The sequence below is a fragment of the Rhinatrema bivittatum genome, chromosome 3 (assembly GCF_901001135.1).
Source record: "Rhinatrema bivittatum chromosome 3, aRhiBiv1.1, whole genome shotgun sequence".
Lineage (NCBI taxonomy): Eukaryota > Metazoa > Chordata > Amphibia > Gymnophiona > Rhinatrematidae > Rhinatrema > Rhinatrema bivittatum.
In genome coordinates, this window is record NC_042617.1 from 99,759,979 (window position 1) to 99,780,244 (window position 20,266).

Below are 20,266 nucleotides of genomic sequence, written 5' to 3' on the forward strand. Positions count from 1 at the left end.
TGTAAATTCACATATGCACAAAATCAAAAAGTACACATGTAAATCCCAATCTTGCCCAGGTTCCACTTCCTGGAACATCCCCTCCTCTAGACATGTAAAAGTACACATATACAGTGTGTGTATACACAATTTTACATCTGTGTCAGTCACAGTTTTCTAATGGACCACTTATGTCTGTAAGCACGATATTATACACAGAGGTCCCTTCGAAAATTAGCCTCCCTATGTTTTAAAATGTTGACAATGGGCATTTTTTTGTATTACCTACAACCTTTCCTAAACTCCTTCATCAAGATTAATTTAAAAGTGTGCAGTCCATTTCAGACTGCATAAGAACACCTGCTGAACCACTTCATTTTCAGTATATGAAGTTTCACAAAGGTCCTCTATCAATGAATAAATTATCAGTTGAAAAATTGGAGCAGCACAGTGCATTCTGGGGCCTTTTGTTTAGAATAAAATAATTTGTCATTTTTAACAATACATTTTTGAAGGTTTATAAGAATGTAAGACTTGCTATACTGAGTCAGACCAAAGGTCCATCAAACCTAGTATCCTATTTCCAACAATGGCATTGGCCAATCCAGGTCACAAGTAGCTGGCAGGATCCCAAGGGGTAGATAGTTTCCAAGCTGCTTATCCCAAGAATAAGCAGTGGATATCTGCAACTACCTTAATAATGGTTAATGGCCTTTTCCTCCAAGAACTTGTCAAAACCTTTTTTAAATGCAGCTACACTAATAGCTTTCATCACATTCTCTGAATTTTGAATTTCAGAGCTTAATTATGTGTTGAGTAAAAACATATGTTCTCATATTAGTTTGAAATGTATTGCCTAGTAACTTCATTATGTGTCCCCTGGTCTTTGTACTTTTTGAAAGAGAAAACAATTGATTAATGTTTACTCGTTCCATTCCATTCATAATTTTATAGACCTCTGTCATATCTCCCCTCAGCTGTCTCTTCTCCAAACTGAAGAGTCCTAACCTCTTTAGCTTTTCTTCATAGGGGAATTGTTCCATCCTCTCATTTTGGTCACCCTTCTCTGTACCTTTTCTAATTCTGTTATATCTTTTTGAGTTGTGGTGTCCAGAACTGCACAGAATACTCAAGAAGAGGTGGCACCACTGAGCGATATAGAGGCATTAATATATTCTCTGTTTTATTCTCCATTCCTTTCATAATAATCCCTAGCATTCTATTTGTTTCTTGTCTGCTGCTGCTGACTGAACAAATTTCAACGTATTTTCAATGATGACATCTAGATCCTTTTCCAGAGTGGTGACACCTAATGTAGAACCTTGCATTGTGTAGCTATAATTTGGGTTACTCTTCCCTAAGTGCATCATTTTGCACTTGTCCACATTAAATTTAATTTGCCATTTGTGTGCCCAATCTCCCAGTTTTTCAATATCCTCTTGCAATTTCTCACAATCCTCTTGGAGTTAGCAACTTTGAGTAATTTTGTTACATTGACAAATTTCATCACCTTACTTCTTGTTCCCATTTCCAGGTCATTCATAAATATATTAAAAAGCAGTGGTCCCAGAACAGATCCCTGGGGCACTCCACTATTCACCTTATTCCATTGGGAAATTTTACCATTTAGCTCTACTCTCTGTTTTCTATTTTTTAATCAGTTGGCAATCCACAATAGGACACTGCCCCTATCCCATGACTTTTTAATTTCCTAAGAAGTCTCTCATGAGGGACTTTGTGAAATGCTTTCTGGAAATCCAGATACACTGTGTCAACTGGCTCACCTTTATCCATGTTTATTTACGCCTTCAAAAAAAATGTAGCAAATTTGTGAGGCAAGATTTCCCGTGGCTAAATCCAAGTTGGTTTTGTCCCATTAAACTCTTGCAAGTCCATTCTTAAACTGTGTAGAAATACTGCTCTAAATTATTAGGTTGGACAGGATTCCAAAGGTAAGAAAAAGGGGGTTGAATGTACTTTTCATATCAAAAGTTGATAGCTGACATCTTATTGTTGCATTCGTGCCTCTTCTCGCCCCTCGCTCCACCCTCTCTACCTTGGGAGTGACTCCCTTCCGTCCTGACGGACAGATGCAGCCGCAGCTTCTCTCTGCCTCTTGGTCCCGGTGTCCCGGGCTGGCTTGACGCTACGGATCCGCCGTGTTCCTGATGACGTAAGGGCAAGCACGCTTGCTCCAGACTTTGTACCAGCAAGGGCGCAAACCTCGGGAGCGTCCCCCCGTAGTGACATCATCCATTTCCACTTTAAAAGGTCTTTGTTTGCTAACCTCTAACGAGTTAGCAGGGAACTCCAACAGGACTTGCTTCGGCAGTCCACGATACTTGCAACAACGATCCAAGTCAGCGAGGGGAATCCTTCTCCACTGCTCGACCTTTTCAAACTTACCAGGAGTACCCGCTCCACAGGGGCTCCGCTCTCTCTTCTTGATTTCAGATTGCCAGAGTACTCAGAAGACTCCTCATTGCCTGGAAGCGATCACAGACGTGAACACAGTGAGTTCTATTGTAGATAGGAATCGGTACTCGCTCCATGAGGGCCTACATTCCTATAGCTCTGAAGACTCCCTTCCATCCAAGACGTTATCGAGGGTACGGAGATCGAGAGTTATATTGGCAAGATTGCAGATAGGAACCGGTACTCGCTCCATGAGGGCCTATGTTGCTTGAATCCTGTACAGACTCTCTTCTACTCTAGAAGCCATTTCATATACAGCTATTGCGAGTTCTTATTATAGATGTTTATAGGAACCAGTGCTCGCCTACGGCTCCTGTTCCTGAATATACTGAAGACTCTCTGTGGCATAGAGACCATTGCAGACATCTATTATTGTGAGGGTACCATCTTGTATCCAGTATTCCCTGTCTACTCACTACTTCTAGTCTCTCTTTACAGCTCAGCGACCCAGAGATTATATTCCAGTATCAGAAGGACTCCAGCCCTACCGGACACATCGACTCACTACTGCCACCACTGGTGGTTTACCTTCAAGCCTAATAAAGAACTATTTGTGTTATTTCATATTCTAGCCTAGCCGGTGGTTCCTCTCAGGATTTCCTCCTGAGGGCGCAGTCATCTGCCATCGGCCCAGGGATTCACCATTTCCTCCAAGTGGTCATTCCTTACACTACTATCATTCTGTGGGAGCCAACCACTACCAACCACTAACACCGCTTACGGAAGTATTATATAGATAGCTAACTCCACTTTCTATGGGACTTGCCAGCAGCCTATATATAACAGCTTGCTACTCCGTAGCGGAGGCATAATAGATTGCTGTCTCAGTAGCGAAGTACAATATATCTATTGTTAGCTCCTCTCCTCAGAAGAGTATCATTGAATAGACTGCCAACTCCTCTTCCCTGGGGAGTTGATCCATAACAGATTGATACCTCCTTCCCTTAAAGGAGCATCTAACAGCAGTTCACTAACAGATTACTAACTCCACTCTCCTGGCGGGGTAAGCACTACAGATAGCTAACTCCTCCCCTCTGGAGGAGCAGATCATGACAGATTGCTACTCCTCCCCCTTTCAGGAGAAAAGCAGAACAGATTGCTAACTCCACCCTCCTGGCGGGGTGAGCGATAACAGATTGCTAACTCCTCCCCTCTGGAGGAGGAGAGCGTAACATTATCAATTTAATCACAAGGAAACCCTGGGATTTAAAATTACTTTTTTGTACAATGAAGTTGCTCATAATGGAATTCCCATGAGAGCTCTCCTTAGGGGCAGATTCCAGATGAAGACCGGCCCGGGGATTCACTGCCCAGGCCGGCCCAGGAGATACCCCATGGTCTGCCGAGCGCAACTCTGTCATGGCCGCACTCTGCAGACCACGTGACTAGAGCGACCGGTCCACCGGGGGATGCCCGATCCCCCGAGTGGAGTTGATTGTGAAACTCTGGCCCTGTGAGTTGGAGAAATGCAATTTTAAACAAACCTTTCTTCAAAAGTGAAAGGATTTCAAAACAGAAATGTGCAAATGGGACTTACATAAAAGAACATACTCAACAAAATTAGAAAACTAAGTGGTTAAAACAAGGTTTTTGGGAAGATCAGCATTCCAACATGGAATCAGTCCACTATTTAAGAAACTGTTCAATGTGTTATTCAACAAATAGACCAGAATTTATCCATTTGAAATTTGAAACAAGATGGAAGTTTATAAAATCATTAGTGGGGTGAAATGGTAACTATAGGTTGATTATTTACCCTTTCAAATAATACTAAAACAAGGGGATACTCCATTAAATTAACAACCATTAGATTAAAATAAAATTATAGAAAGTAGTTTTTCACTCAGCGGTAGATTTTAAAAGGGTGTGCGCGGGCGTACATGTGCATGCGCTACCCAGTGCGCACACATGTACACCCAATTTTATAACTTGCGTGCACAGGCGCGCACAAGTTATAAAATCAGGGGTCGGCGCATGCAAGGGGGTGCACAATTGTGCACCTTGCACATGCCGAGCTGCGCTGCCTTACCCTGTTCCCTCCCAGGCTGCTTCAAAATCGGAGCGGCCTGCGAGGGAACTTCCCTTCCCCCTAGCCTGACCTTCCCACCCCTTCCCCTAACCTTCCCCCCCTAGCCCTACTCTAACCCCCCCCAAAAAAAGTTTTATCATACCTTTTGCGCCTGCCTCTGGGCAGGTGCAAGTTGTGCGCGCTGGCAGCCTGCCGGCACACGATCCTCTGACACAGCGGCAATGGCCGTTATGTCAGAGGCCTCTAGCCCCTCCCCCAGACCGCCCCTTTTTGCAAGCCCTGGGTCTTACTGCAACCTAGGGCTTTATGCGCATCGCTGGATCTTTTTAAAATAGGCCTGGCGCACGTAACCCCCCCCCCCCCTGCGTAAATCCTCTGGATTTACGCAGGGTTTTTAAAATCTGGCCCTCAATGCACAATCAAGCTGTGGAATCTCTTGCCACAGGACATGGTTGACTAGATTAGCGGGGTTTAAAAGAGATTTGGACAAATACCTAGAGGAAAAGTCCAGAAAACATTATTAGCCAGGTAGAGTAAAGAAAGCAATTGCTCTCTCTGGGAGTGAGTATCAAGAAATAGATCTGCTATTTGGGATCTGCTGTTTAATTGTGACCTAGAGTAGCCACTGATGGAGACAGGATGCTGGGCTCAATGGATTTTGGTTTGACCTACATAACAATTCTTATGCTCTTATGAAGCCAGTTTTTTATTTCACCATTCATTAACTTGTAATCATAAAGCATATATATAGTACATATATTATATTATCATAACATAATATTGAAGGTAGATAAAGACCAAGTGATCCATCCAGTCTGCCCAGCAATTTACTTATGGTAGTAAATGTTGCTCTGTGCAGGTTACCCCCATGTGATCTGTTAAAGAGTGTATATTATATTATATTATATTATATTATATTATTTATATGCTGTTTTCAGCCTGACTACTTTGGGAAATTTCTTGCTCTGATCTGCTACTCCCCAGCAGCTTGATTTAATTTCAGAAGGAAAGTTTCTGCTGATAAGCATCATTTTTGTTTCAGAATGTCAGAAAAATCCCCATGCAGGGAATGTTAGCTAGTGAAACTATAGTAGAAGAAGCAATAAATTAATGCAAACATAACAAACAAACAAATTGATTATCACTGCCAAGAGGGTAGAACTGTAAAAATCCTTTACAAAGTTAAAAACATTTTCAAAAGCAAGTATGTTTTTATATAATATAATTACACAAATATAGACTTAAATGGGAAATTTTCAAAAGTTCAGTTGGGACGTACATGTGTACTTGGCTATATTTGCTTAAGTGGAATTTCAGGCCCCCTAATCATGTGTGTAAGTTCATAATGGGGTAGATGTTATAAATTTACGTGCATGTGAACAAAAGTATGCTGGATTTTATAAGATACGCGCGTAGCCGTGCGTATCTTTTAAAATCCGGGGTCAGCGCGTGCTGCCTGTTCCCTCTGCCTCCCCTCACCTTCCCCTCCCTTACCCCCCCCCCGGCCCTATCTAAAAACCCCCCCCACCTTTGTTGGCAGATTTACGCCTGCCAGAGGCAGGCGTAAATCTGCGCGCGCCAGCAGGCTGCTGGCGCGCCATCACCCGACCCGGGGGCTGGTCCGGAGGCCTCGACCACGCCCCCGGGCTGGCGTCACGCCCCCGACACGCCTCCTGCCCTGCCCCGAAATTTGTGCCGCCCACCCGACACGCCCCGACACGCCCCCTTTGCAAAGCCCTGGGACTTACGCGCGTCCCGGGGCTTGCGCGCGCCGCCGAGCCTATGCAAAATAGGCTTGGCGCGCGCAGGGGAGGTTTGGGGTAGATTTTCGGGGGGTACGCGTGTAAGTTACGCGCGTACCCCTTTGAAAATCTACCCCAATATGCATACATGTGGCTACATAAAAAAGGTTTTCCAGGAGGCGTTTTGGTGACATGCTATGGATTTATGCACATATAATATGAATTTCCTGCGTCGAACTTCCAGAAATTGCTGCTGCTACTGCTGCAGGGAAGGCACAAATATAGAGGCAGTGGCGACAACTCTGAGGTGAGGGGGGGCGGGAAACAAGGAGAGGGGATGATCTGGACAAGAGCAATCAGGGGAGATCCCCGTTCTTTCCCCCACAATTGGCTATGGGCACCCACATGTTAAATCTGGCCCTTGTAAAATCAGAGACCAAGTAGGATCTCTGATAATTGCAACAGGTACTTACCAGGTACTTGTGACCTGGACTGGCTGCTGTTGGAAAGAGGATACTAGCTTGATGGACTCTTGGTCTGGCCCAGTATGGCATTTCTTATGTTCTTAAATTCGACGATGATATGGTCCTTACCATCTTTATCTGCCATTTTATTCTCTGTTTCCCTGAATTGAGGTTGACAAATTAACTCAAGTTGCCTCACTCAAATAAACTACCACAAAAAGTTAGTCAGGACATCAGAGCAAAATCTGAAACAAAACATTAGAAAACCATTAAATAAGTGAAGATACATCATCAAGTCAAGTCCACATCTAAATTGATGGCAACTGTTAGAATCTCCATTGGTAGTTTTATGTTGCTTCTTCTGCAGTCTTTGTTACCTGTTTTTAAACTATCTGCTTGTTTAGAAGCTGTGAACTCTGGAGCTGGAATTAATAAACTGAGTATATGCCCTAAAAATCCTGAAATGTGGGGCATGGGAAAGTTTTTCTCTCAGAATTTACCTTGTCTCACCATTCTTAGTGGCATCATTCTCCCCATTAAGAACAATGGTCAACGTTTGACGAGATATCGAATATTGAAATCGAAAACATGATAAAAAAGCTGAATCCTGCCCCCCCCCCCCCCCCATGCAATTGACACTATTCCCACAATCGAACTAAAAAAATTAGCCAATATAGCAGCACCAACTCTATAAAAAATCATTAACTTCTCCCTAGAAGAAGGATCAATGCCCGACTGCCTAAAAGGGGCCATCATCAAACCGATCATCAAGAAAAAGAATCTCGACCCCCTAAACCTGAACAACTACAGACCAGTCTCAAACCTACCTCTCATAGCTAAATTGATAGAAAACAACAGTCCAAAAACAACTTTCAGATCATCTGGAAAGAAATAACATATTATATCCGGCTCAACATGGATTTCGCAAACACTATAGCACTGAAACATTACTACTAGCACTATCTGACAACATCTTAAGAGGCTTTGACACTGGAACACATTACATCCTGGTTCTATGAGATCTTTCTGCAGCCTTCAACACGGTCAACCATGAAATACTAATCAACAGACTAAAAGAAATAGGACTCACAAACACAATAACCTGGTTCAAATCATATTTAAATAATAGATTTTTCCAAGTTCAAATCAAAAACTCTGTATCAGAAAAAGTAAAGTTGCAAACAGGAGTTCCACAGGGATCAGCCCTGTCCGCAATACTCTAATATCTACCTTCTCCCACTATGTCACCTGCTCGCAGGACTTGGAATCATACACTACATATATGCAGATGACATTCAACTATTGTTACCCATAGACAACACAATTGAAGAAACTTTAAAACTGGCCAATATGTACCTAGATATAATCAAACAGGTACTAAACCAAATGGAACTAGTAATAAACATTGAAAAAACCGAATTCTTACACCTCGAATGGAAAAACATACACCCCAGCCAGTCTCCGATAACAATAAAAAATAATCAGACTGTTGATTTAGCGGTGAAAGTACGAAATCTGGGCGTAATAATCGATCCTGAACTAAACCTAAAACAACACATCTCATTGAAAGTAAAGGAAGGTTACACCAAATTAATGGTTCTCAGAAGATTGAAACCTCTACTAACCCTGACAAATTTCCGTACAGTTCTACTGGCAATGATTTTTGCCAGCACTGATTATTGTAACTCCCTGCTACTAGGATTACCACAAGTAACTATAAGACCGCTTCAAATACTGCAGAATTCAGCTACCAGAGTACTAACAGGAAAAAAGAAAAGAGACCACATTTCAGGAACACTGGCTGAACTACACTGGCTACCAATCAAACAAAGAAGTTTTTAAATAAATAAATAAGAACCAAGTCTGTAGTCTAGGTGTGCTCTTGGATGCCATTTTACATTTTGAAGCACAATTTTATCTGTTGGCCAAAATTACTTTACCACCTCCATCAAATTTGAACACTGTGGCCTTTTTTAGATGACACTAACCTAGCTATGTTCATTCATGCTCAGTGGCCACCAGGCTTGATTACTGTAATTCCCTCTCTTGGCCTACTTCTAAAAAGCCTGAAAAAATTGCAAATCCTTCAAACACTACTGTTTGGATTTCTAATTCACACGAACCCTAGTTTACTGAAATCACATTGCCTGCAGTTCCGCTTTAGGGCCCAGTTTAACGTGTTAACCTTGGTTTTTAAGGCTCGAAGAGCCCTATATAGTTAATATGCTATGTTTTATTTTGTTTTTCAAGAAGCCAATAGCATTAGCCCTGCTTCCCCCCCCCAAAAAAAAAAAAATACTCTACAATAAACTGGTGCCACCCAGTGGGATAGGAGTGCCTAGAGATTTCTACAGACCTATGAATGGGGTAAGGGGACTCTAAGGGAATGAGGAAAGACAGGAAGAATCAGGGAGAATGTCAATTTTTCAAGATTTGTGGCACTAGAGATGTTCTGCTCCAGTTGAGCGGAGGCGGGGGAGGCAGAGACAGGACCAGGGTGGGTGGCATATGAGTTCTTAAAGAGGAAATGAAAGATAAACAAAGTATATTTAATTTGTTTTTCTCTCTTTATGTTTTAATAGCTAAATAAACAAAATGGTGCCAGCTCCAGAGATGGAGGTTTTTTTTAGCTGGGTGGTTAGACCTTGGCCCCTGCCTTTTGATTGTTATTTATTTTGCTTAGTTTATTTCATTTCATACAAACACAAATTGAAATGAACCACAAATAAAATGAAAAACTGTGAAATAAAATATAAAATCAAATCAAACTAAAAAAAATGTATATGTGCACATCCCTAATATGTAGTTAATCTCTTATCCTCATATGTGCCAACTAGATCTTTAACGCACCCTTCAAGAGGTCAATTTAACTGTTCCATCCCTTGAGGAAATGCTGCTGTCTCGGACTCACCAGCCCCAAAGCTTTGGAACTCCCTTGTTAGGAAAGTTTGTCTGTGCTAGGATTCTTCCATTTTTCACTGGCTGTCTACTCAGGCTTTTAATGAGGGATCTTATTTTCATTATGCTGCTGTTTGTTTTGGCTTTTATTTGTAATTTTAGCATATTTATTTGTTATTGGTATTTTTTCGTTATTGTTTGCCTCTATTTTATATTTTTACTTTTGGTATAATTTTTATTTCTGCTTCATGTACCTTGTTGCATTTCTATTTTAGATATTATTTATTTGCTGTATTCTTCCTTGAGCACTCTGGATTATAAAATGAATAGATAAAATAAATAATAGGCTTCCTGTTTGTGGAGCATTAATGTCATCACTGGGAGATGGCTACAAGGGAAAAATATTAGAAACGATCAACAGTGATCCCATCAGCCACTGGTAATCAAATTGTAGTGAAAAATATTATTTATTTTTCAGTTAAAGTGAATTTGGTGATATCTTTTTAACAGAGAAAGTAATGCAAACACCAAACTTGAAATGAGTCGAACTAGAGTCAGAAGGACAACATGTGCCAATGCTGCCAGAAAATGCTCCAGAGTTAGGACAGTTATGCACAGGACAGGAATGTCAGATTCCCCAGCCACGACAGTACTCATGGGTAGGACCTGGCTTGTTGCAGAGGAAAGGGGGCCCGGCATACTGTCTGGCACTGAGGCTGGAGCTTGGGACCAATGTTGGAACTGGAATAAGTGGAACTGGAGCAAAACTAGGCTGGAACTGTGAGGAACTGGATCCAGCTGGAGCCAGCAAGGCTGGAAACAAGCAGGGCTGGATAATATTTGGGTTTGCCAGGTACAGAATAAGGAATCTAAAGTCAGAGGGACTGGGGAGTGAGACAGAGGGATCGGAATACCAGGTTCTTTGCTTGAATGACAACACAGCTCTCTGAATCCGCAAAGATTTTATTCTCAACACTTACGTTAACAAATGCAGCACAAACATAATGTCACCTTCATAAAGTCCAAACAAACTCATAGTCTTTAAAGGCAAGCGCAGGGCTATTTCTCAGTCCTCAGAAAATATCAGATACTTTGAACAGCAGAAGGAAACAGTACTTACAACAAGTCCAGTTCACTATCAGAATATCTGGGACTGCTCCTTAGGTAACTAGAGATTCCATAGGCATAGAAAACAGGTTCGGCGAGTCAGGACATTAAGGTTCAGATCGCAGAAGATGGCTCTCCTAAGCTGATTTCACAAGCAGGGTCATGAGGCCTCAGACTACCCTCAAGTTTCCAGGAACAGAGTTGTGCCCAGAGACCCCTTTTATAAGCCCTGAGGACCAATCCGATTCCTCAGGTGCGAGGTTTGCTGCTCTGGTCTGTAGACTGCATGCAGATCCTTCTCGCATACTCAGCTTTGCTTTATTGGTACCACACCCTGGTTCAAAGGCAGGGCTCTGCCTTACTATCCCCACAGTTCACCAGTACAAGACCAGCCAGAGTAACTGTGCCGTTACAGGACAAGAGGCTCTTCCCTCAAATGTGCAAATAAATACCAAAACCCCTTAGGAATTAATTATGGAGAAATATCTTGTGCTTTGACATTAGCTCTTCAGCTTGGGAGTCTAAATTAATGTGAAGTGAAAGCTGCAAAATTAAAAAACAATCAGTCATTTTCAGGTAGCCTTCTACTTGATTTTCCTCTGTCCTGGTAGATAAGTCGTCAGATTAACTCTCTGCTGTGATACCAGCTGATGTTCTAGCTACTAGAATGGTGAATTGAAATATTTTACTTGTCAGCCCTTTCAGGGAGGGATACATTTTGCTATACTTGATTGAGGAAGCTGTGCATCCCTCCCTGACCACATCATTCTTTCTTGAACATCAAAAACGTAGTCAATATAAATTACTTTTTCCTTTGGCACGTTGATCTGGATCTGTATGCGAATGTGCTGTGGCACAGCAGCCCCACTGTAACGTTAATCTACAACCACTGGCTTTTGAATTCTTTAACAGCCCTTTTTGGGACCAATTTTGTTGTAGTCATCCTAAATCAGGCAGCAAAAATGTGAGTAAGTTACACCAGTTCTCAAATTGAACTCATGCTATATAAATTAGGCCCCCAAATTCACCTGCACACAATCCCAGCTGCTCTTCTGTGCACAGAAATGTTTTTGAGAAAAATGTACATGCATACTTTTGAAATCCAAAAATTCATGCGTACGTCCAAACCCCTTTCTAACTCTGCCCAAAGAGCACCTCCACTCAGTCCAGGTAAATTTACCCATGAACAGGCAAAACATATGTAAGTTTACTTATTTAGAATTTTATATTCTGCTTTTTGCACTTTAAAGAAAATTACATTAAGGTACTATAGGTATTTCCCTATCCCCAGAGGGCTTACAATCTAAGGGTTAGATTCATCAAAATATTGCATGTGATAGGAAGAGGCATGTTTTATGGTAATATCCTGTTTATTGCAATGTTGTTATCTTAGTGCTTTACATAGGTATATGAGAGAGAGAGAGAGAGAGAGAGAGAGAGAGAGAGAGAGAGAGAGAGAGAGAGAGAGAGAGAGAGAGAGAGAGAGATACTATCTAGAAGGCCCTTGTAGTAGTTACCTACTTATGCTACTATAAGAGGCCCACCTAGTAACTCGAGGTGAGGTTTAGGTAGTAGTGTAGGGGTTAGGGGCCACTTTGACATGCAGAGTGAGACGTACGAACAGAACAGTGCACCTCTTGTGAAGATTTGATGTCTTTCGGAGTGTGGAAACTCACACAACGATGAGATTTGTACAATATTCTCTCATCCTAGCTTGATGGACTCAGTAGAGAGTCCATCAAGCTAGGATGAGAGAATATTGTACAAATCTCATCGTTGTGTGAGTTTCCACACTCCGAAAGACATCAAATCTTCACAAGAGGTGCACTGTTCTGTTCGTACGTCTCACTCTGCATGTCAAAGTGGCCCCTAACCCCTACACTACTACCTAAACCTCACCTCGAGTTACTAGGTGGGCCTCCTATAGTAGCATATCACCCCAGTGCCTCTCTCTCTCACTTACACACACTCCCCAATCTAAAAATGCCCAAATCACAGTTTGCATTATGGGCATATTACATTAGCTTAATGCTAATGAAAATGGTATAATTATTTTCGGTGTTTAAACTGTACAATATCATGTGTACTGGCTTTGTGAAGCTAGCGCACTTTTACAAAATTCCCACCCCCTTTAGAAATTAGCATCACACCATGCATTATGGTGCTTTTCGCTTGCAAAAACACCATAACACAAGTTGGAAAATGACCTTATTATTTTGTACCTGAGGTAATGAAGGGTAAAGAGACTTGCCCAAGGTCACAATGAGCAACAGGGGGACTTTAACTCTGGACTCTTGGTTCATAGCCCACTGCTCTAACCACTACTTGAATACTGGGCTGGCAATTTTCTGCATGTAAAACTGTTCCACCCACAGAAATCCATTTGAAAACTGTCCTCTCTATGGGGCTTAACTAGTCATGTAGAAAAGAAAATCATGCCTTGGGCTTGACAGAGAGAATGAGCCTATGATGTCATCCACATAACAGGTGGGTTAAAAGTAGAACAGAGCATTTACTTTGGTGCTTCCAAAAAAATATTGAACCAGACATCATGAGAAGGGAAAGGCCTTGCAAACACTGTGCTGGGTGGCATCACACAGGCCTGAATGTTTCCTGACTAGGGCCTTCAGAGATCCAATGGATCTCTGAAGGCCTTCTCACAAGCTGCCTAGTACAGCTGGTCCAGTGTAGGTGGAATAAATAAATAACAGTAAAAGTACTTGTCTCCTTGCTCCTCCCATTTCACACACTGAGTTCTCTTTCATTTGCCTTTTTTTTTTTTTTTATAAAGTAAAACCATAATAATAACATGAGGTGTAGCAGCTACCTTGAAGTTCACGTTTCTTTACAGTTTTCCAGATTCATCAGCGTGAGGTCAATGAATAGCCTTAACAAAACCGTTCTAGTTATTTTGTGCTGACTTCTACACTCATACCCTGTGCAATGTGTGTCTAACTGTGGATTATATTGTTTAACTCCATTTCTGCATTTTATCCCCATTTAACATTTGTATGTTTTCTAGTTCTTCTTGCTGTCCTGTTGAGCAATTTGATCTGTTTTGTTTTTCAAAATAATAGAAAATGAAAGGATTAACAGTAACTCACTAAAACCTATTTTAATATCTTTTGATTTCTAAGATGTGTGAATTTTCCTCTTTTGCCAATCTAAATTTTGAAGAAATGTGATGGAAATTTAACAATTAGCACCTTTTTGGCCACCCATAACTAATGTCTTTTAAGGCCCATTTGATGGTTTTCCATTCTCTGCTGCTCAACTTTGGAGACTGCGGTCTCTGCAAAATACCATATTTTAACTGTAGCTGAAATATTCATAAAAGGATTCAGTCACCAAAATACCATATTTTATATTTCTGGATAATTGAAAATCCATTTGATGGATAACCTTATTTTATGCATGTAAGAAAACAGTACAGTAGCTGTATTTGATATTTCCCAATAACCATTTTTTTCTAAAGCAAATTATAGTTTCCATATCCAATTCAAATTCAAAGCATTCTTTTTTTATGATTTGCATTGGAGACATTAATACTGAAATATGTCAGAATTAGAACAATGTGTTATTCTGTTTCTATGGAATTTCTGTGTTGGTGTATTGAGTTAATGTATTGTGGTCAAGACACGTGCAATTAAAAAACAGGCCTACCGATACCATTACATTTTCTTTGACTTAAAATATTTTAACATCGTTTTTTTTTTGTTTTTTTTTTTAATTCTACTCATGTTAATAAAAGGCATCCCAATTCAGCATTGAGCCCACATACATCAAAGCTGCAATGCATCAGTCGGAATAATGCATTGATATACTTTTTTTATAATTCAGCTTACATGATCATTTTCCATGTTCTGTTGAAGACAAATAAAATTCATTCCATACTGTCATCCCTTTGTCCTGACCAGAACAACTCGATCGTGTTGAAGAAGGCATGAACCATATCAACCAAGACATGAAGGAGGCCGAGAAAAATTTAAAAGATTTAGGGAAATGCTGTGGCCTTTTCATATGTCCTTGTAACAAGTAGGTACTGGGTGCCGACTCTGCTCTCTGGTGTCCAGTTTTTGTCACAGTGAATGTCTGAAGTTTTGTCTTTCTTCTTTGTCCTTTTTCATCTGCTTCATTCTGTGGGGATAAAATGCTTGTGTTTAATCAGAACAACTGGAACGCATCGAGGAGGGAATGGAACAAATCAATAAGGACATGAAAGAAGCAGAAAAGAATTTGACGGACCTAGGAAAATTCTGTGGTCTTTGTGTCTGTCCATGTAACAAGTAGGTGCTGCCTGCCTGCCTGCCTGAATCTTTGAGCACCCAAGGCCAGTATCCTTGTGCAGCTCATCCTTGCTATGGCACATGGGCAGGATGAGCATGTGGCATGCAGAAAGATCAGTACTGGTTCCAATGCATTCATCTCATAGTGTAGACAACTCAGTGGGTACTAGATGCATTAAAATCAGGCATACTGCAGTAAAAGCTGCATGATAATCACCGGCCTAGCCATAAATATTTCAACATTTTGCATAACGTGTACTGCAACATAACTTTAGAGACAATGATCTATAAATTCACAGTTTTATCCTTCACTATCAAATTTCAAAAAGTAATTGCTTTCAAAATCAAGGTAGAAGCCAGTAGTTAGTTTATTAGAAAATATATTTGGTTTATTATTTTCACAAATAAATTTTTGTAGGGACTACCTTTCCATTTTGCTCAATGAGTTTCTCTCTGACCAGATCACAAAAGAAAGCATCTGATCAATTATATACAATCTGACCATGGGACATTTACAGATGTTTCGTTAGATGTTTAATGTTTGTTGCCTTTAAGCCAGATACCTCTTACACGAGCAAAAATGTTGAAATGCTAATATTCTGTATGCTCAGCACCACAGATTGAAAATTGGTCTCCATGCTCTTCAAAATAAATTGCAAATTCAGGGCAAAAATATGACATGTATTTTGCATCAGCTTAAGAACAGACTGGAAATCAAAATATATCAGGCAGTGAATCAATAAGTATTAATGCATCAGTGAATTACTAAAGACAGCCCTAAAATAATCTCTTTTTAAATATAATGAAGTTTATCTTGGCAGGGATGATTTGGTTTTGTTTATAAGTGATCACAAAATCTTCCTGTCCTTTTTCACTAAAATCTAGTAAGAATAATGAAACCAAAGGTCAGATCTTGGCAGTTCCTGACCCTACTGAGCCAAATATTATAAAGCATAAACAAATTTCTCTGGTTTTAATTTTTTGTTTGTTTTTCAGTTCATTAGATATGTCCTAATAGTGATAGCACTTTGGATATAAATGCCCCGTTTAAGGATTAAAACCAGAAGATGTTATATTCAAAGTACTGCTGACATTCAGTAATATACTGATGGGAAAATAAAGAACCAGTAGTTTCTAGGAGGATGTGCAGAATTTATATGCTGGATTAGGAAATGACACCTAATTCAGCACAGAAATTCCTAATTCAATTATTTTGTCTGAAATAGATACACAGTACTTAGTGGATTATATGGAGCACAGTCTTGCCTGTTTAGTTCCAAAATTTCATAAAGAAAGAAAAGCAACAGAATGGGTAAATATGTCACCTTCCACTGAAGTATTTAGGAATACTTATTCCATTTCCTTATAGATCTTTGGAGATGAAAGCCGGGTTCTGCTGTTTGCAGAGACTGCAGATGTATGCACTCTGACTTCCAGTGTAGTTTGTCTGTGCACCTACTCAGCCTTGTGCAGTAAGGAAGAATCCAGAAAGTAATTTGCAGTGCTTACTTGGTTACAGTCCTCTGTGAAGTGAGGAACCAGTTCTTTGGAAGACATTAACCAGGCTCAGTTAAGCTCTTGAAACCGGTTCGATGCCATGGACTATGGTGGCATTCCGTTGCTGCAGTCCTAAAAGCTTACCATGTCATTTAAGCAAAGAGCATTACAATATTAGACCACAATGTAATTGGAGAACCACCAAATCTTTCCACACACACGTTAACCTCTGCCGCTGCAAGCATGCCTGGATTTTAATTTTCTCTCCATGATAGCTCAGTCAAAACTGGATCACTGACAGTTGTGTAAAAATAAGCATCTGAAGAAGGCGTCAACTTTCGGAGGGGCAGACCTCGAGTAAAATGATCCATTTTTGCCTGGGTTGAGCTCATCGTGAAAGGCTGTTACTGCTAGTGCATTACCTGGGTGATGGCGCAGTTGTGCTTGGTGAGAATGTGTCACTTCTTTTTCATGCCTGCAGCTGGTGCATGAAGAAGGTGCATAGGATGGTTCTGTTTTACTGCCAAACTGCTTGTATTTTTTTTTTCTCCTGCACTCATCTCACTATACCTATTGTATTTTTTGTCTCTGACAAGGGTTTGTACATCAACTCTCGATGTATGGTTACTATTTTCAAGTACCGATATATTATTTTGAAATTCTAATGAAATTACCACAGCTGTGACCTTTCTAAAAAAAAAAAAAAATTACTAGCATTCTGCAAACAGCATTTTGAAAAATGCCCTGCCCGTGGCCTGGATGTAGCTTATGCCACATATAAATAAATCTTCACCCGATGCTGTTTTAAAACCAACTTTACGTCTATTTCCCTTTCGGCCAGTGTGTTGCTGTGATGTGATGTACACACTATACTTGGTGGGTTTGTTTTATGTCTGTCTGGCAGTACGTTCTCTGTGTTCTATGTTAATATAAAAAAGTGTCATGGAATTAAAAAAAAATGAATGTTTTCCAGTTTTCCCTGAAAAAAAACAAACAAAACCCCCCCCCCCTAAATAAACTTTCGTATGCAGTGCTGGCTATTTCACAATTCTGATTTGCTTGATTAATCATGAATCTTGACAACCATGGCTGTGGAGGCAGTAAAATGTTTTGCTCAGGTGTATGATATATCGGTATAAGATAATGTCCCTGTTTAAATCTCATTTGCCTGATGCAGTCCATAGCTTGAGGAATGTGATTTCCAGTTGTCACTTCCAGTCGGTGCTATGCTTGCTCACTCACACTTTATTTGTGCGCAGGCTTAAATCGAGCGATGCTTACAAAAAATCCTGGGGCAATAATCAAGACGGAGTTGTAGCCAGTCAGCCTGCCCGTGTCGTAGATGAGCGTGAGCAGATGGCCATCAGTGGTGGTTTTGTCCGCAAGTGAGTATCTGCTGTTTCCATGCACACAAACACATCACAGGGTGATGGAGAATGAACAGTCTTCGTAAATCTTTGCAAACATTTTGTGCCTTATAACCAAGCAAAAAGGCACAACAGGGTGCATGACTTTACTGCTTGGGCCAGCTGAGAATACCTGGAATACTAAAAATGGAGGGTAGGGATTTCTATTTTTTTATGTCCTTCCTTTATTTGTAATTGCTGCTCTGAAAGCTTCAAGTCCTTCCATTGCCAATAAAGATTTCACTTAGAAATAAATACCTTGCAGCTGATGTTTAAATACACAGTGAACTGCCTTCTAAAAAGTCAAACACTCTGACGTCAGTTTCAACTGTTGCTATTTTTCTTTTTTTTGTATGCTAACCTGCACTTTTCTTTTGTTAGTTAATCCCTTCATCATTAGCAAGGGAAGAGACAATAAGACATTTTTTTTTGGTGGGGTGGGAACCTTTTAGGTTCCTCCTGCTCCTGTGAGCTTCCGAGCTCAATCAGAACCTTCCGGTACTGATATTACAGTACTATAAGAGGCATTCATTCACAGCTCCTTTGTGCTCTTTCTCCATTTTTTTATGTCCTGCCTCTTATCTAGCCCAGCCATCACAGGGATGGTCCTCGACCAGGCTCCCTCCATGTTCTGGTGTGCTTAGGTGCCGCCTGTGTGAATTGGCTTAGGCTCTCCTCTGTGTCAGCTGTGAACAAGCTTCCATAGCATGCCAAGCCCTGGCTGGCCAAAGGAGCAGGTTCAAGAAGGTAGCTTTCAGATTTCCCGGCCTGAAACACAGCTTACTTGCAGAGTGGACATAATGAACTCAAAAGTATTGTATTCTTGTTCCTAGAGTGACAAATGATGCCCGAGAAAATGAAATGGATGAAAATCTTGAACAAGTCAGTGGTATCATTGGAAATCTCCGTCACATGGCTGTGGATATGGGCAATGAGATTGACACACAAAACCGCCAGATTGACAGGATCCAGGATATGGTAAGAGCTATGGGGTACAGGAGATATTTCGTACCAAAAAGGCTACCATGTTGGAGCCACTTCACTAAAGTCTGTAGATATCTACCGAAACATGGATCAGAGCCGTGGAAACTGCACTGGCGAACTCTTGGGAATAAGTTGTTTCAAGCTTCTGAATAATTTGCTTTGTAAACACGCATATGTCTTGCAATTATTTTTTTGTGTGAGCAACAATTTTTTTAAACCAACAATTTTTGAGCGCCAGTATTTAGCGTTCCATTTCTGTATATAGCACAAATGAAAATTCATGTGAGCAACCATGCAAATCTTGTCAGCGATGCTCCGTAATGTATGAGCTTAGAGGGAACTATGCTTACAAATGTTAAAAACAGGTCAACAAAAAATCTTTTATGATATAGAATTATTTACCTTTTTAGTATTAATATTGCAAATTAAATCAGGATGCTGCCCCGGAAAGCAGGTACCTGAGGCACTAAGAGATTTTCCCAGTAGAAATGTGCATTTATTTTGAAATAACATGAAAAAAAACCATAACAAAACACTCTGTTTCATTAGGTGTCATTTCAAAATGAAACACAAAGTAAATCCCAATGAAATATGTGGGTTGTTTTTGTAATTCTAGTTTTGGAAAGCAGTCCCTGCTTGGTCTCCTGCTACCACCACCATCAAATCTCTCCACCCAGTGCCACTGAAATAATAAAAAATAAATGGCCCCTGGGCCTTCCCTTATTCCCCACCCTCCTCAGACCCATCTTACCCTATCCGTGGGTTGCAAGAAGTGGAAAGGGACAGGCGCGATCACCCGTCGCTTCTGCTCTGCTGGGTCCTGTTTTCAGAATGGCAGCCCTGTTCTGTTGTACGGCCTTACAATAAAATGGCTCCGATCTCAGGGCCCTAAGGCTGGCGCCATTTTGTTGTGTGGCTGCATGCGATATCTCAGGTCTCGCTCTCGCTGTGTCACTCTGTTGACAGCAGTGGTATCAAACACAGTATATATACTGCCTCAGTTAATTTTCCGCTGCAATGTGCGAAATCCAGTCTAGATAAATTTAGGCATACTTGGGCACAGTTCTTGTACCGTTCCTAGTGGTTGCTTAATCTCAGGTATTTCTCATCCCCCCACCCCCCCTGCAAAAAAAAATCTTCTCAGTAAGAAACTACACGGCGTGGAGAGTTCTGGCCAAAACCATGTAGAGGGAACTCTAATTAAGCAGCGCAGCTCTCTTTGGTAAGCACAAGTTAAACACAAATATATTTTAAATGCAAACAAAGTCTTTTAGAGCCCTGGCTGATGTACAATGCTCAGATAACTGCACTGCTCATTAGAGATGTGAATCGTGTCCTCGATCGTCTTAACGATCGATTTCGGCTGGGAGGGGGAGGGAATCGTATTGTTGCCGTTTGG

At 40.9% G+C, this 20,266-nt stretch overlaps 1 protein-coding gene across 2 annotated transcripts in view; it reads left to right on the top strand.

Annotated features, from left to right (window-relative positions):
• The window catches only part of SNAP25 (synaptosome associated protein 25), a 165,546-nt gene that overhangs the window by 131,388 nt on the left and 13,892 nt on the right, over positions 1-20,266 (top strand). Inside the window, exons 5-7 of one of the 2 annotated variants that reach the window (XM_029593523.1) lie at positions 14,612-14,729; positions 17,737-17,862; positions 18,717-18,861. In XM_029593523.1, coding sequence (XP_029449383.1) covers positions 14,612-14,729; positions 17,737-17,862; positions 18,717-18,861 — 389 coding nt within the window. Of the gene's footprint in view, positions 1-14,611; positions 14,730-14,862; positions 14,981-17,736; positions 17,863-18,716; positions 18,862-20,266 lie in introns of both variants that reach the window. The other variant, XM_029593522.1, reaches the window with a different exon arrangement.